At 36.9% G+C, this 15,116-nt stretch overlaps 1 protein-coding gene across 2 annotated transcripts in view; it reads left to right on the top strand.

Moving 5' to 3' along the window:
- RECK (reversion inducing cysteine rich protein with kazal motifs) overlaps window positions 1-15,116 on the top strand; it is a 64,695-nt gene that overhangs the window by 36,124 nt on the left and 13,455 nt on the right. For both annotated transcript variants that reach the window (XM_052697667.1, XM_052697668.1), the window contains 9 exons: window positions 3,058-3,091; window positions 4,027-4,224; window positions 6,711-6,978; window positions 8,184-8,363; window positions 9,280-9,492; window positions 10,183-10,319; window positions 11,030-11,170; window positions 13,022-13,210; window positions 14,822-14,944. In XM_052697667.1, coding sequence (XP_052553627.1) covers window positions 3,058-3,091; window positions 4,027-4,224; window positions 6,711-6,978; window positions 8,184-8,363; window positions 9,280-9,492; window positions 10,183-10,319; window positions 11,030-11,170; window positions 13,022-13,210; window positions 14,822-14,944 — 1,483 coding nt within the window. The remainder of the gene's footprint in view (window positions 1-3,057; window positions 3,092-4,026; window positions 4,225-6,710; window positions 6,979-8,183; window positions 8,364-9,279; window positions 9,493-10,182; window positions 10,320-11,029; window positions 11,171-13,021; window positions 13,211-14,821; window positions 14,945-15,116) is intronic.

Raw genomic sequence — 15,116 nt, 5'->3', positions numbered from 1 at the left:
ATTCTGTGATTCTAGGGCAGTGTTGCTTCCTACTTTGCTGCTGTGTACGCTATGTTGCAGTGCTTGATACGGCTGTGTGTGTAGGAGTCCATCCTCAGAAGCATCTGAAATTAGTCAATTTTGGATCAGACTGATGTTGTGTGCGACAGCAGATCATTTCTGATTGTTCTGTGATACACCAGAGGTCCCGAGCCAGAAAGTATGGTGCAATATAAATGACATGCTCCTTTATGTAACAGTATAAACCTGTTCTTTACAGATGTAGGATGGTTATTCTGTCTGCATGTTGCTTCCATTAGTTCTTGTGTCTGTCATCCCTGTTACATATGAATGGATGGCAGAAGTTGCTTTGCAAATAGTTCCTGAACTGAATCAGATGAAAACCTGCTGCTGGGATGAGTAGTTTTGCCGTGAAGTTGTTCGTACTCTTAGAGAACTTCTGCAGTGTTCTTGCCAGTAAGGATCTAAAATTTGAAACAGGCTTCTAGAATTTGACTTAGTGAGGTTCTGTGTATTATTTTATGTAGAGCAGGCTTATGAATTCCTTTATCTGTGCTTTTATTCATGATCAATAAAATGATAAATAGTAAAGTTTATAGGTAAATCTAACTTACATTTTAAAGTTAGCTTTTTTTATTCTCTTACATTGTATCATTGTTCTATCTACCATGGTTTACCCAGTAAATAAATTCCTAACTGTTAATAGAAGAAAGCCACTCTGCTCACTACAGTATTGGAGGTATTTTCTTTAAAATCCTACTTATTTCACCAGCCAAGAATAAATTATCCAAAAGATTATTTCCTTATGATGCTGCAGAAAACAGGATTATAGGACTATGTTTGACACAACATAAAGATTAGCTGATGAGTTGGTACTCGTGACTTAAATTTGAATAAAATCAAATCATCAATGACATGATACAAACTGAAACTTTAAGACTTGAGGCTTTTCAAATCTATGTTAAAACATCAACCATCCATCATTTGGTACTGTAAATGTTTCTTGTGGCTTTTCAGATTTTCATCAGAACTGTCTATTTGGGAATGCTAATTCATGTGTAGAGAGCCAATCTGTGTACTGAGAATTCTTGCTTTTAAGTGAACAACAGAAGATAGCTATGTAGATAGCTATGAAAGTAAAGAACAACATTAAAGAAAATCCTTTTTACTTGGGTACATACAAAGCTTTAATTAGGAAAAAAGTTTGAAAAGGGGAAAGTAGGTTTGTAGAATCCTACAGTGTTTTTTAGTGAAATAAATGTGAATAATGAGTAACATACCAACAAAATAAGAGATTAGGGCTTAAGGTTTCAGTATCAGGAGTTAAGGTGTCTCTGAAGGTGAGTAGATAAGGAAGAGGGTACAGAAGTTGTAGGTTGTATACTTGCCTGCGCTGAATCTGTCCAATAAATGTGAGACTGCCTGTTTGTTCTGCTCTTGTGGAAGGAAATATGTTCTATATTTACCTTTCCCTGTTAAGCACAACCAAACGTGAGCACGCTGCTTGAAAGGAAATCATCAGCATTCAGAAGTTGCAGTTATTTGTGTTTTTATGAGTTAGCCACAGGGGAGGACTGGTTACTTTGATATTGACTTTACTTATTCTGTAGTACTTCCCAGACCGGGATTCAGGGGAGAAAACAAGGATATAATGCCAAATCAGATTGACTCAAATGATCTCTGGGAACAAAGCAGAAAGAGAATTTGAATTGGAAAAACAAAGTCCTGCACTGTAAACAATCTCTGAGAGAAAAAGAAAAATCGGGGTGATTTCTAATAGAATGTTTAAATATAATTAAGTGAAGAAAATGTAACATTTTGATCCATTTATAGCAGTACAGATTTTTGAAAAAACAAAACAACAAAAAAAAAACCATTATTGGGGATACCCACTTCTCTGCAATGTGGTAAACATGAGGAAATAATGCAGAGGAAGAATCTCAAGAAAATTTTATATACTTACTTACTGTTTGCCAAAGAGAAAGTGACAGCTGCTGCCCTCTGGCCAGTTGATAATGGAAGACCTCAGCATGCTGCTTTTTGACTTGTAGCCCACTTGGCATCTTTGTGCTTTGTCTTGCAGTGCAGGGAGGGTTCCCACAATCAGAAGATTCAGCTGTAGAAAATCCAGCTGAGGAAAGGATCATGAAGTCTTCTGAGTAAACAAATTTTAAAGTAGTGATACTGAGGGAATTTTGATTTCTCCTAACAGAAATCCTGTTAGATGGTGATAGGAGAAATGGAGGAGATCAGGAAGTTTATGAAGATGTGGATTATATTGTCTTTATGCTAATGGTCTTGGTCACTTTTGATAACCTTGCAAGTGTAGAAAGGCTTCATATTTCTTTTTCAGAATCGTGTAATTTTCATCTTTCATAACTGGCAACTGTATTTTAGAACTTCAGCCTCAGAACTTCACCTTTCCATTGAGTTCCAGAAGGCTTATATGCAGTGCTTGATGAAGAAATGTGGGGAAGACAGTGGTTATTTTGGGCAGGAGTTCACTATGCAGTCTGTCAGTCAGTCGTCCTGTGCGTTATAGAGCCTCTGAAACCAAACAATTGGATGTGTGTGTTTGCCTCTTTCTTCTGCAGTTTAACATGTTGAGTATCCCCCAGGTGTACTATTTGGTGACTGTAATTCAATGGCATTGATAGCATGTGTTAGATTTTAAGGTATATTGCTGAGATTCTTGAAATTTTCTGTTTGCACATGTGCATATGCAAATCTTCCTTTTTTTTTTTTCCTTCCACAGATATCCTTTAAAATTGTCATGCAAAAACGTGTTGGTATATCCTATTCTGACATGTTCTTTTGAAGGTAGTCTAAAAATCTAGAGAAATCATCCTTTTGCTTGAATGTACTTCACTAGTATTGTTCACAGTACTTAGGTGATACTTGATCTTTCCATTTCTTTCATTCAGGGCTTTTGTTTAGCATTCTTATTTGTTCCAGTTAAACTGAACTAGTTGAACAAAAACATTGGAAATGAGCGGACACCTAAATGTTTATTTGGAAGTTTTCAGGCTTGTAATGCTATTTTTGTTTTGATTTCAGAATGCTCTCTTTAGTTGTATTAACAGAAATGAAAGTAAGTATGTAATGAATAGTTTTTTGTTTTTTTTGTTTTTAGTTTTCCTTTTATAAGCTAACAACTCTTCCTCTGAAATGCAAGAAATTCTGTAGGTGAACATGTGCGCAAATCACATGGATTTGGTTCCACAGAAGGGCTAGGCAAATGTCTAATTTTTTTTGCTCAAGTGGTAAGAAGATTGGGCTGTTTGGATAATTGCTATCAATTTTTAATTTATCTGTATATGTTTGGGTTTTTTTTTAACAAAATAAAGCAGATATGTTTGAAGTCTTGTGCCATGCAAGTGCTGTGTTGTCTGATTTCTGTCTATTAGAAAATGAAATAGCTGGGCACAGAGAACTCAATGTCTCAGAATTAATTCCAATAATAGTATTTAGTGGTTGGCAATCCTGCCCACAGCCGGGGCACAGGAAATAGTTTGTCTATAAGGTCCCTTTGAACCCCAGCGATTCTGTGATTCTGCTTCTCAAGAACAGTCTATTTAATAACATGGCAAAATGTGTGAATCGCAATGATTCAAGCTCTCTCTTATTTGGTTTAAATGAGTTTTGAGATACTGGTTTCATATTTATTTGTTTACCATTTGTATTTGTCTAATAATTCAGTTATAGAGAAAGATTAGTTACATTAAATAGGAGCAGAATATCTGAGGATATAATTCAGCTGGCTTATTAATGATTTAAATGTGAATTCAAGATAGGTGGGAACCAGAAAATGTGCTTTGACTAATTACAGGTATTCCCATGCATTCTGTAGACAGATTATTTTGCTGAAGATAATTTGGTCTTCTGTGTTGCTTTTTCTGTGTTGTTTTTTTTTTCAAGTAGTATCTTGTGCATCATTATGTGGGGTACAGGGGTACAGACATGGTCACATCTTTGTTCCCCTGTGTAGGAAACCATGGGTTTTTCTTTGTCTTTCTTTTTCCCCAGTGGGGTCAATCTGTTGCAGTTATGCAGGTCATCATACAAACTGTCGAGAATATTGTCAAGCAATTTTTCGGACAGACTCCTCTCCTGGTCCTTCACAAATAAAAGCAGTTGAAAATTACTGTGCATCAATTAGCCCTCAGCTGATACACTGTGTGAACAACTATACGCAATCCTATCCAATGAGAAATCCTACAGATAGTAAGTATAAAAATTCTTTTATGAACGTTTTTCCTCTCAAAATGTGTGTAAGGTGCTCTGAAAGCAATACCTGCAATGTATTTCAAACCACTGTTTACAACATAGTCAACACACCATGAGGTGTGCATTTTCACCAGCAGTGAACAGGAGCCTTCATGCCAAGCTTGTAAAAATGTGCATCCATGGAGGCGAACTACTGTTGTTGTCACTGCTGAGACATACCACTCACCACCTCACTGGGCTCACCTCACTCTTTGGTCTCCAGAAATGTTCAGCAAGCACTGATGAACATCAATGGGTGCCTTTTTTTTCCCCACACCTATTCTGTTCCACACTTTGCATGGTACACGCTTCCTTGTCAGACAGCATTTTGTCAGACTGGCCCTCTCTGTCATCTGTTGCACAAGAACAAAAAGTAGTACAACATTGGTGGAAGGGTTCAACCTCTACTGCCATAGCACCAACGTAAACCTCTGACCATGGGCCAAAATAATAGCATTGGAGGTATTACTTTTGGAGCAGTCATCATATTATTGAATATTGTTTATTCTATAAACTATATGAACACACTTGTTAGTAATATGTAATTATATTAATTTATACAATGACTACTTTTATTTATAGGTGCACTTGGTTATTATTATTATTATTATTATTATTTTATTATCCGTACTGGTTCCTGTTTTTCTTGTTTGCATTTCCAAGAAGCAATGTTATCTGAAATAGAATAGAAGTAGAATAGAAATGCAATAGAAAATAGCTTTAGTTGGAAGGGACCTACAAAAATCATCATACTACTGCAGGGCTGACTCAAAGTTAAAGTTTATCATTAAGAGCATTATTCAAATATCTTTTAAACATGTACAGGCGCAAGACATCAACCAGTTATCTAGAAAGACTGTTCCAGCATCTAATTACTCTGTTTTTAAATAACTTTTTCCTAATGTCAACTCTGAACCTGTCCTCACAAGTTTAGCCATTCCCATGTATCTTGTTAGTAGATGCCAGGGAGAAAAGTCAAGCACCTTTCTCTACTTCCTCCTCCACAAGAGGGCAATGAGGTCAGCCCTCAGCCTTCTACTCTCCAAGCTTAAGAAGCTCAGTACCCTCAACCTCTCTTCATAGGGCATGCCTTGCAGGTACTTCACCATTTCTGTTGCCTTCCTCAGGATGCAATCAAGTATCTTAGTATCCTTTTTATATTGTAGAGTCCAGAACTGCACAGTGTTCAAGGTGAGATTGTATCAGTGCTGAACACAGTGGGGTAATCACCTGTTTTGACTGGGTGACTGTGCTGTGTTTAATGCACTTAATTCCCAGTCTGTACCTGCATCTAGCATTACTCTGTCCCAAGCACGGTCTGATATTTGTTATTCTTAAATTTCCCAGCATTGCACCAGTCTTTCTAGATTCCTTTGCAAAGCCTCTTCCTCCTGAATCTTGAGTCACAAGCACCTCCCAGTTTAGTAGCATCATCTAATTTACTAAGGATGTGTTCAACTCCTGCATCCACAGGCGATCTGTAAAATGTGTTGAACAGAACTGGCCCCAAGGTTGAGCTCTAGGGAACTGCACTAGTGACTGTCTGCCAGCCCCACTTATTACAACACTTCGAGCCCTGCTGTTGAGCTGATTTATCCATCTAGAACATCTGATGGCATTCTCCGGAACCCAGGTTAAATTTCATAAGGCCCAGTGGACTTACAAATGTTGAGCTGACCTAAGTGGTTCCTTACACTTCTGGCATCCACAAATGGAGAGAAAGTTGCTTCTCCCCCAGTTAGGTCGTCTAGCTCAATGGACTTGGGGAACTCAGGAGCCCATCATTAATATTATAGACAGAAGCAAAAAGGACACTGCATGTTTCTGCATTTTGTAATTCCTATTTATCAAGTGATTGGTTTCATCTATTAATGGTCCAGTATTTTCCATAGACGCCTTCTTGCTGTTGGCATACTCAAAGCCCTTTTGTTGCTATCTGAAAAATCACTGGCTAGCTTTAATTCTGATTGAGCTTTGACTGTCTATGTTTTCTTCCTGAAAATGCAAACTGCACTTCTGTTATTTTCCTGTATGGCCTGACCTTGTTTAGGGAGATGATAGACTTTCTTGAGCTTGAGTTCCAGGAGGAGTTCCCTGTTCAGCTAAGTTAGTCTAACGCCCTGTTTGCTTGGCTTGTCACACAGTGAGATTGCCTGCTCCCATGTTTTGTAAAGGTAGTTCTTAAAAAGTGACTGTCTCTCATGGGACTACGAAGTCTTCAAAAGCAAATTCCAAGGGCACTCAGCTAACTAAGTTTGATTTCTGCTCTCTTAAAAGCTGGGGTAACGATGCTGCTATTTTTCTCATTTCACCTCCCAGCTAACTAACTAACAAATTTTTTTTAGAAGAAAAATGCCCTATATATGCCTTTCTGTGAGGGCTTTTATGTCATGTTTCTTGGTTGTTGCTGTATGCTTGAGAATTAACTGTTATTTCTTAAACAGGTTTGTATTGCTGTGATAGAGCGGAAGACTATGCATGTCAGACTGCTTGTAAAAGAATTCTAATGTCAATGAAAACAGAGCTTGAAATTGTTGATGGACTTATAGAAGGCTGCAAAACGATGCCTCTTCCTCAGGATCCACTTTGGCAATGTTTTCTTGAGAGTTCAAGGTCTGTTCACCCAGGAGTCACTGTGCACCCTCCACCTTCAACAGGCCTCGATGGAGCAAAACTTCATTGCTGTTCTAAAGCAAACTCTTCCACATGTAGGTCAGTATCTCTCTACCTTCCTCTCCAACTGTGGAAAGGCTTCAGAAGTTGTTTTATGTCAGGCCTTTGCCCAAATCTAACTGTGTACATCTAAATAATGAGTTCTGTGAATTCGTGGAAGCAAAATAGGTTTAGGTAGTCTCATGAGTGTCATGTTTACTTAAGAACAAAAACAAAAACTGTTCCATTGGAAAAATCAAACTTCTCATTTTTAGCACTGGCAGAATGTAGCAGACACACTGAAATTAATGAAAGCTATACCTTACTTGTGGCAATACTAGTATTGAAGTAAGCTGAAGAGATTTTATCAAGATGCTGATGACAATGAACAGCATTCTTGCAAATAATTGCTATTGGGCCCTTTTTAGTTCAGAGTGATTGTCCATCCACTTTGAAAAGATAATTGCCACATTTTAAATTCATCAGTTTGACAATGTGAAATTTAGTTCTGAGCTGTTGCTTTCTTTTATGCGTAAGTTTTCATTAGCAGAGCAGCAGACCTCCTGCTTTATGGTCCCTTTTGTGGTGTAGCCCTAGAATTTTGTTATTATGCAGAATGCTGTAGCACAGGGCAGTTAATACAGTAACTTTTAGTTGCTTCTTGTAATAATCATTTCTTTAAAATTGATCCTTTCTTAACGTTTTCAATGTGCAGTAGACTTTAACATTATAACAAAGTACCATACCTTCATTTGGTGGGGACAGTCGTAGTTTATGGGATATTGCTGTGAACAAAGGGGCCCTGGGTGTTGTTAACACTAGACAAATCTCAAACACTTGCACTTGTTTCAAATATCATGGCAAAGGAAGAAATGCATTTTGCTTGCTGGTCTTTTCTGTAACACGAATAGGTGTGATCTGAAGATAAAGGGTGGGATTAGAAATTGTTTATTGTTGTGTTAACTAGATTTATTATCTATCAAAGTTCAGACTCCAGGTATTACATTTATGTTGAATGTTTTATATTCTGAAGTCTTTCAGTCTTAGTGGTGTAAAATTTTGCTAACATTCTTAAGCAAAACTGAACCCATTGGGAAGTGGCTATTTGCTTAGAACACATTTGGATACTCCTGCAGAACGGATTGGCACTACCACAAATTTCTGGTCAGTGCAGGCTGTTGCAATCAGCAAGGAGACTACAGGCTCTGCTATAGCTGAACAACTGCTGTTCTTTTCACTTGATTTTACTTTTCTTTCCCTCCAAGGGAGCTCTGCACTAAGCTTTATAGCACGAGCTGGGGCAGTTCACAGAGTTGGCAAGAATTTGATCGCTTTTGTGAGTATAATGCAGTTGAAGTTTCCATGTTGACCTGTTTAGCAGATGTACGAGAACCTTGTCAGCTGGGCTGTAGAAATCTTTCTTACTGCACTAATTTTAATAACAGGTAGGAGAGAGACACTGGATATTTTAAAAAATAATTTTTGTGCTTTGATTAAAAAATATGTTTTTCAGGCTTGATTATATTTAGCTTTCAGATATTGTAAAATCAGTTATTGTTTAGAACATTAGAATAAACTCATGAGTTTGTAAAATGCCACCATATATTAGCAGTATATTCCTCTGCCTTAATATATAGGCAAATAAACCATATTTGGTGCAATATTATAATATTATGCATTATAAATAAGTTAAAGAATTCTCAAGTTTATATGTTACTTAATAACATTTTCCTGAGAGTGTTAATTTTCTTTCAAAATTCCTTTTCTTTTAGAGCTATTTGTGTGGTTTTATTCTCTACAGGACAAAATGTATAATTTTAAGTGCTGCCTGAACAAGTCATTGCGAGGTTACTAGTTAAGTCATGTTTGAGCTTCAAAAGTACATTTGACATTTTATCATTTAGCTGGCAGGGATTTATGGCATTTCTTTGAAATACGTCACCATGCCACTCTGTGGTCATACAGCCACTATATACTGAATAGTAAATGTGATAAATGCAGCCCAGGCAAAAATTAAATCAACTTGCATTAGTGATTTGCCACAAAACGTTCCAGCAGATTTTCAGTGCATTTAAATGTTTGCTCAATATGTCAGTTTTCTTCAGGCAAGAAAAATATGAACGATGCGTGATCTGAGAGGGAAGTGAAGAAGGCATTTTGGCCTTGAGCCTTCAGGAGACTATTTTTCTTAAAGATAGAAATTAAACTGATTTTGGTCATGCTTAACTTTGGAAAGGATTCCTGTATTTTATGCTACGAAAGGCAAGCCATTTCAAAGCTGTAGAATTCATATAGTGAAAGGTAAAATGTGTGCTGTTTTCTTTCTCTTGTATACCTGCAATTTCTTAATTTTTTTTTAAGACCAACAGAACTTTTTAGAAGCTGCAATTCGCAGTCAGACCAAGGAGCCATGAATGACATGAAGCTTTGGGAAAAAGGGAGTATTAAGATGCCATTTATAAATATTCCTGTTCTTGATATTAATAAATGCCAACCAGAAATGTGGAAGGCAATTGCCTGCTCACTGCAGATTAAACCTTGCCACAGCAAATCTAGAGGAAGTATTATCTGCAAGTAAGTACCAAGAAAAAAAAAAAAAAGAGGTTTTGCTAAGGATTTTAATGAAAACTGAAAAATTACCATAGAATTGTGTATGACTGCTGTTAGGAAAACATGGCAGAGCAAACACAGAGGAAGTATAAGCTTTCATAGTTGCTTCATCCCTGTAAAGTTTTTCTTTGAAGTGTTCCACCACTGCAAATTGAAGATGCTTGCCTCCAAATGAAATGGATAGGTGTTGAAAATTGATTGTTTGTTGTTTTTTGTGTTTGTTTGTTTTTTTTAACTCTTATCTATGAAACTCTCTTTTTTTTTTTTTTCATTTGTGGATCTATTTTCAAATGACAGACAACTCTAGAAAACACATGTTTTAAAGGAAAAACAAAATTTGAAATACATGACCAGGTAGAAGAGAAACCAGTTAATATGTACCAGTAGTGAGATGTGATTTCAGCCCATAAGTTGAACCCAAGGAAATGGTGGATCTTGAAAGATACTTGCAAATGAAGTCACAGAAAACAAACAAAGCACACCAAGCCCAAAAGAGCGTGTGTGTGTGTGTGTGTGTGTGTGTGTGTGTGTGTAAAGAATATCCATTCCTCTGCTGTGAGGCAGCAGGAATTAGAGGAAGAGAAGAATAGTAATACAAGACCTTTTCTTTTTTAAGTGGTGTTCATGAAGTTCTTTTTGTTTATTCACCTGCAGATCAGATTGTGTGGAAATACTAAAGAAATGTGGAGATCATAATAAATTCCCTGAAGGCCACTCAGCTGAAAGTATTTGTGAGCTCTTGTCTCCAACAGATGACTTGGAGAACTGCATTCCTTTGGATACATACCTGAGTAAGTACTGACATATGTAAACAACAAATTAGAAAACCAGCGTGCTTTGAGTGCTTATCACTACTGTTAATCATTTGTTATTTCTTTCAAATAAAATGAATTCTTGTACAAAATTGGAGCTTTGTAAAATTTTGGTTAAAGCTACAGCTGAAAGTATTGCTAAACTTATAAACTGATTCCAGAGAGATGGTGTATTAAAGCTTTGGGTGGTTCTTTCCATTTAGTTGCTTTGTTTTCTTCCCTTTCTTGTAATAGGAGAATTGGAGAGTATTACTAGTGAATTTGATTCTGAAGAATATAAATAAAGAAAGAATAAAACTTTATCAGTGATACCAGACTTGGTACAACATAAAGTCTACTTCAAACCAATAATTTCTTTATTATTGACCATAAGAATTTTCTTGATTGAACTAGCAGTCATTGTCAGTTTGTCTTTTTGTAATTTAGAGGAAAATCTTAGAGAAACAAGATAAGGAATTGTATTTTGCTTGTGAAGAATCACTTGGGTCAGTACTTCCATGATTGAGTACTAAATTTGACAAACCATGTTGTCATGTCAGGGTTTTACAAATATAATTAAAAGTTATATATAAAAAAGATTTAATAGTGTTCAAAAATAAGGTTTTACTGTCTGTAACAAATGCGGTGTTTTCCTGTAGATAAATTAACCTCATTTAAATCATTGTAGATGCTGTATACTTTGCTTTCAGGTCCAAGTTCTTTAGGAAACATTGTGGAAGATGTTACTCATCCATGTAATCCAAATCCATGTGCAGCTAATCAGTTGTGTGAAGTAAATAGAAAAGGATGTCAGTCTGGAGAATTGTGTCTTCCATATCTGTGTGTACCAGGTAAGGGTTTGAACTTCTGTTTGCCTAAATTTTGGTGGTAAAAATTTTACTGAAAAATTTATGAAAGCTTTAAAATGAATTGCTGATATCCCACAAGAACTATTATCACAATTATCTGTTCAAAACCTGTAGCACGCTTTGCAGATCTTCTTGGTTCTTATTTTTGTATTGTTATTCTTGACTAAAATGCAACATTTAATTTAAAAATACTGTTAATTACTTTTTCTTCAGAAGAAATAAATATCCATATATGATCTCTAGCCATCCTGCCTGCTATTTAAAATTACAAGCATACAGTACTGAAAAATACACTTCAGTTCACTGCAGCTCCAAACACAATAGTGTGTTACCCTGTATTTGTTAGCCATATCCATATAATTTTCCTCATTGGTCAAATAAGTGCACATTGTCTCTTGCCTTGAAATTAATGAAAATTTGGCTGTCAGCCTTGGAACAACATTCTGAGAGCTCTGAGAATCTGATCAAATGCAGGAGGATGAAGGATGTGCACTTGCCCTGGCACAGCAATTCTGATATTACATTGAAGTTCAAGATGGTATCTTATGTGGAGTTGTCCCAAATCCACCACAGACCAGAACAACATCTTGATCTCTCTCTAGTGGCTCAAAGGCGAGTAGTTCAGCCCAAGTGAATACTTTTGCATAACAGCTTCCTTGTTTCTACAGTCTTTTACTTCACAAGATTCAGAGTTCCAGGACTTGAGAAGAAAGTGGCATGGATGTAATTTATTTGCCTGTCCTTTCTCTCTACTGTTCAAGCTAGCAGCAGTGATGAAGCATCTTTGCCCTATAAGCTTATTGAGTCAGGAAAACTCCAAGTATCAAAACTCCAAGGCAAATGAACTCCATGTCTCTACAAAATCTGTAGGCTTGTACTTTTGAGGAAAGTGACACTAAGCTTGGGAAACAACAAAGACACGAGTAATGAATATTGTATTGCTGTTTTGTCCTTCCACATAAGGCCAATGGTGCTTCTTATTAAAGATGAAGAGTGGAGATGCAAAAGTACACGACTGACTGCATTTTTGCTGCTGTTTGGATGAGTGATAACGTAGCTGCATCTTACTAGAAAGGAATTCATGGCCATTTGGCGGCTACTTTTGTGAACATAGGAGTTGTCTAACTTCTGTACTGAGCTTTAACTTGAGCTGATTTTGAGAGAATGCCTCATGTAGAATGAGCTTGTTATCTAACTTCAGAATAGTAGGCTTCGATGGTGATGGTATGTGATGGTGGTAAGGTTTGAATCTGCAAAAAGAGGTAGGAGATCATACTGTCCAGATTCTACGGCCCCTTCTTTGTTCTACCTTAGACATCAACAGTGCTTGCTGAAATTCTTTTGCCCCCTTTCAATCAGAAGGTATCACTGAGTGATACGAGGAATCACCTGTGGATCTTGAAGCAAAGAGGAAAGCTGGCATTTGGTAACTGCTTAAAAGCGTGGTTTGAGTGAGGGAGAGTGAGAAGCACTGATATTTAACCTGAATTGCTTGCAGCAGCAGCACTTTTACTAGAGGAGATGACAGAGAATGTGGAATTTACCACATCACATATGTCTCCTACTTCTAAACAACTGTGGAACATAAGGGTTACTTGACAGATGTTGAAACTATGAGTCTTTTTATCTTAAGTGGTGTTTCTGCAAGTACTTCATGACACTGCCTCAGTTATCTTCCATCTCTCCTACTTGTTGCTGTAATGAGGGAAGGGTAGAGAAAAACTGCTTTGGCTTTTTTTTCTTTTTCTTTTAAACAAATCAAACAGTAGTGGTTTTCGTAGTGGCACTCCAAATTTTAAATATATTTTTGGTTAAATTTGTCTTTGTGTACAGGCTGCAAACTGGGAGAAGCCTCGGATTTTATTGTCCGTCAAGGTACACTTATTCAGGTTCCATCCTCAGCTGGTGATGTTGGTTGTTACAAGATTTGTACTTGTGGACACACTGGATTGCTAGAAAATTGTGTAGAAATGCATTGTGTTGACCTCCAAAAATCATGCATTGTTGGAGGACAAAAAAAAAGTAAGTATCAGAATGGTAATTATATCTTTACAGAGCACCTTTTCCTTAAGTAATGAAATTTGAGTTGCAGATGAAGATCAGAGGAATAGAATGCAAAGTTTGTCAGAAGATACAGCGATTAATACCTGCTTCCTCATATGTAACACTTGTTTAATACTTTTATATGTGGAGTTGCATTATTTAAGTCAGTACTGAATAAAGTCTGACTAAAGTAATGAAAGTTCTTTGTAAGTTGTTCTTAGTGTGCCATTTTTCAACCAAAAGGTCACTGACTTCCTTCACATGCCCTGTATTTTATAGTACTCCATAGCACCTGGCTTCTTTTCTGATAGCAGAACTTGCTCATGAGAGCTTTGTCAAGGAAATGATCTGAGGAGAGTCAGTAGGCAGCAGGGATGAAGCAAACACAGTAGAACAAATTTCTCTGCTTTAAACACGCTTGGTGCTGAGGTTTAAACCAGTATGCATTGCTCTGCAGATACAAAACTAGTGATACTTTGTGTAAATCTGCTGTAAAATATTCAGGGACTTTGAACATTCATGTGCTGAAAGCAGTTGTTAAATCTTTGTTTTGTCGGACTTTACTTTTTTTCCTTCTATGTTTGCACTTAAGCACTCATGTTACCATAGCAACTGAATAGCTTGCTTTCCCTGGTATATTTCTCACAGAGCTCTCAGTCAGTAAGGTATTTTAACCTCCACAATGTGACATCATAGAATCACAGAATCATACAATGACTCAGGTTGGACTGGCCCCTACAGATCACCTAGTTCCTACTCCCCTGCCATGGGCAGAGCTGCCATCCCCTTGATGATGCTGCCCAGGGATCCAACCTGGCTTTGAACTCCCCCAGGGATGGGGCATCCACAGCTTCTCTGGGCAGCCTGGACCAGCACCTCACCATCCTCTGAGTGAAAAAATTCCACATAACATCTGTATCTCCCCTCTTTTTATTTAAAGACATTTCCCCCTCTCACCAATTCTTCATCCAGTCAGTCTATCAAGTAGTCCAGCCTGTTATCTACCGCGTTCTGTCTTTGATCATGGAAGCTAACAGTCTCTGAAAGCTTTCAAACAGATTGAAAGTCAGTTACTTTTTTAACTCTATAGAATCACGTAAGAAAATATTCTTTTAGTATATGCTCCAAATCTTGGAAACTTTTCTTGGAAACTGCTGCAAAAAATCCTTTCTTGTCTAGTTCTGTGTTTTAAACAGCTTCTTATGCTACAGGTGCTTTCTTCTTTCACTCTCTGTTGGTCAGTTGTCATTTGCCTTGGAGTATCTCTTCCAAATTGCTCAAGTGCTGAGGATTTTACTTGTGCTAGATTATTATTTTTCAAGAATTGTAATCTTTAAACTGAACCCTCTGAAAAGGGATTAGAGAAAATTGCCTGATTTTCGTGGGGCATGGTTACTTTCATGCTTTTTGCCTCTTGACGAGCCAAAAAGTAGCACACTAAGGATAGAAGCACACAAACGAGACAGCAATTGCAGTTCTGAAAGAAACTGAAATTAAGGTAACAATAATTAAAACATTTATCTGTGCTTACTGTTTTCTGGTATGCTTGTGTTAATCGGATACATTTACTTAATTATTTTTGTTATTAAGGCCATGGGACATCTTTTAATATAGACTGCAATGTCTGTTCATGTTTTGCTGGGAACTTGATATGTTCCACACGTCAGTGCTTAACTGAGCACAGTTCAGAAGATGAACGTCGGAAGTTTACAGGTAATAAACAACAGAAACTGTAAGTTCTTTGTTCTTAGAGTAAGGATTAGCTTCTAAATTCTTTCTATGGAATGATTCAGTATAAAGATTTTCTTTCAACTGTTTATTTTTTAATGTCCAACCTGCACTTCTGGAAGAAAACGCATTCTAAAAAAATTATTTTAGTTTTTAA

This window comes from Tympanuchus pallidicinctus, unplaced genomic scaffold, assembly GCF_026119805.1.
Source record: "Tympanuchus pallidicinctus isolate F22 unplaced genomic scaffold, pur_lepc_1.0 scaffold31, whole genome shotgun sequence".
In the NCBI taxonomy this organism is placed as follows: Eukaryota; Metazoa; Chordata; class Aves; order Galliformes; family Phasianidae; genus Tympanuchus; species Tympanuchus pallidicinctus.
This window is presented reverse-complemented; position numbering and strand designations above follow the sequence as displayed.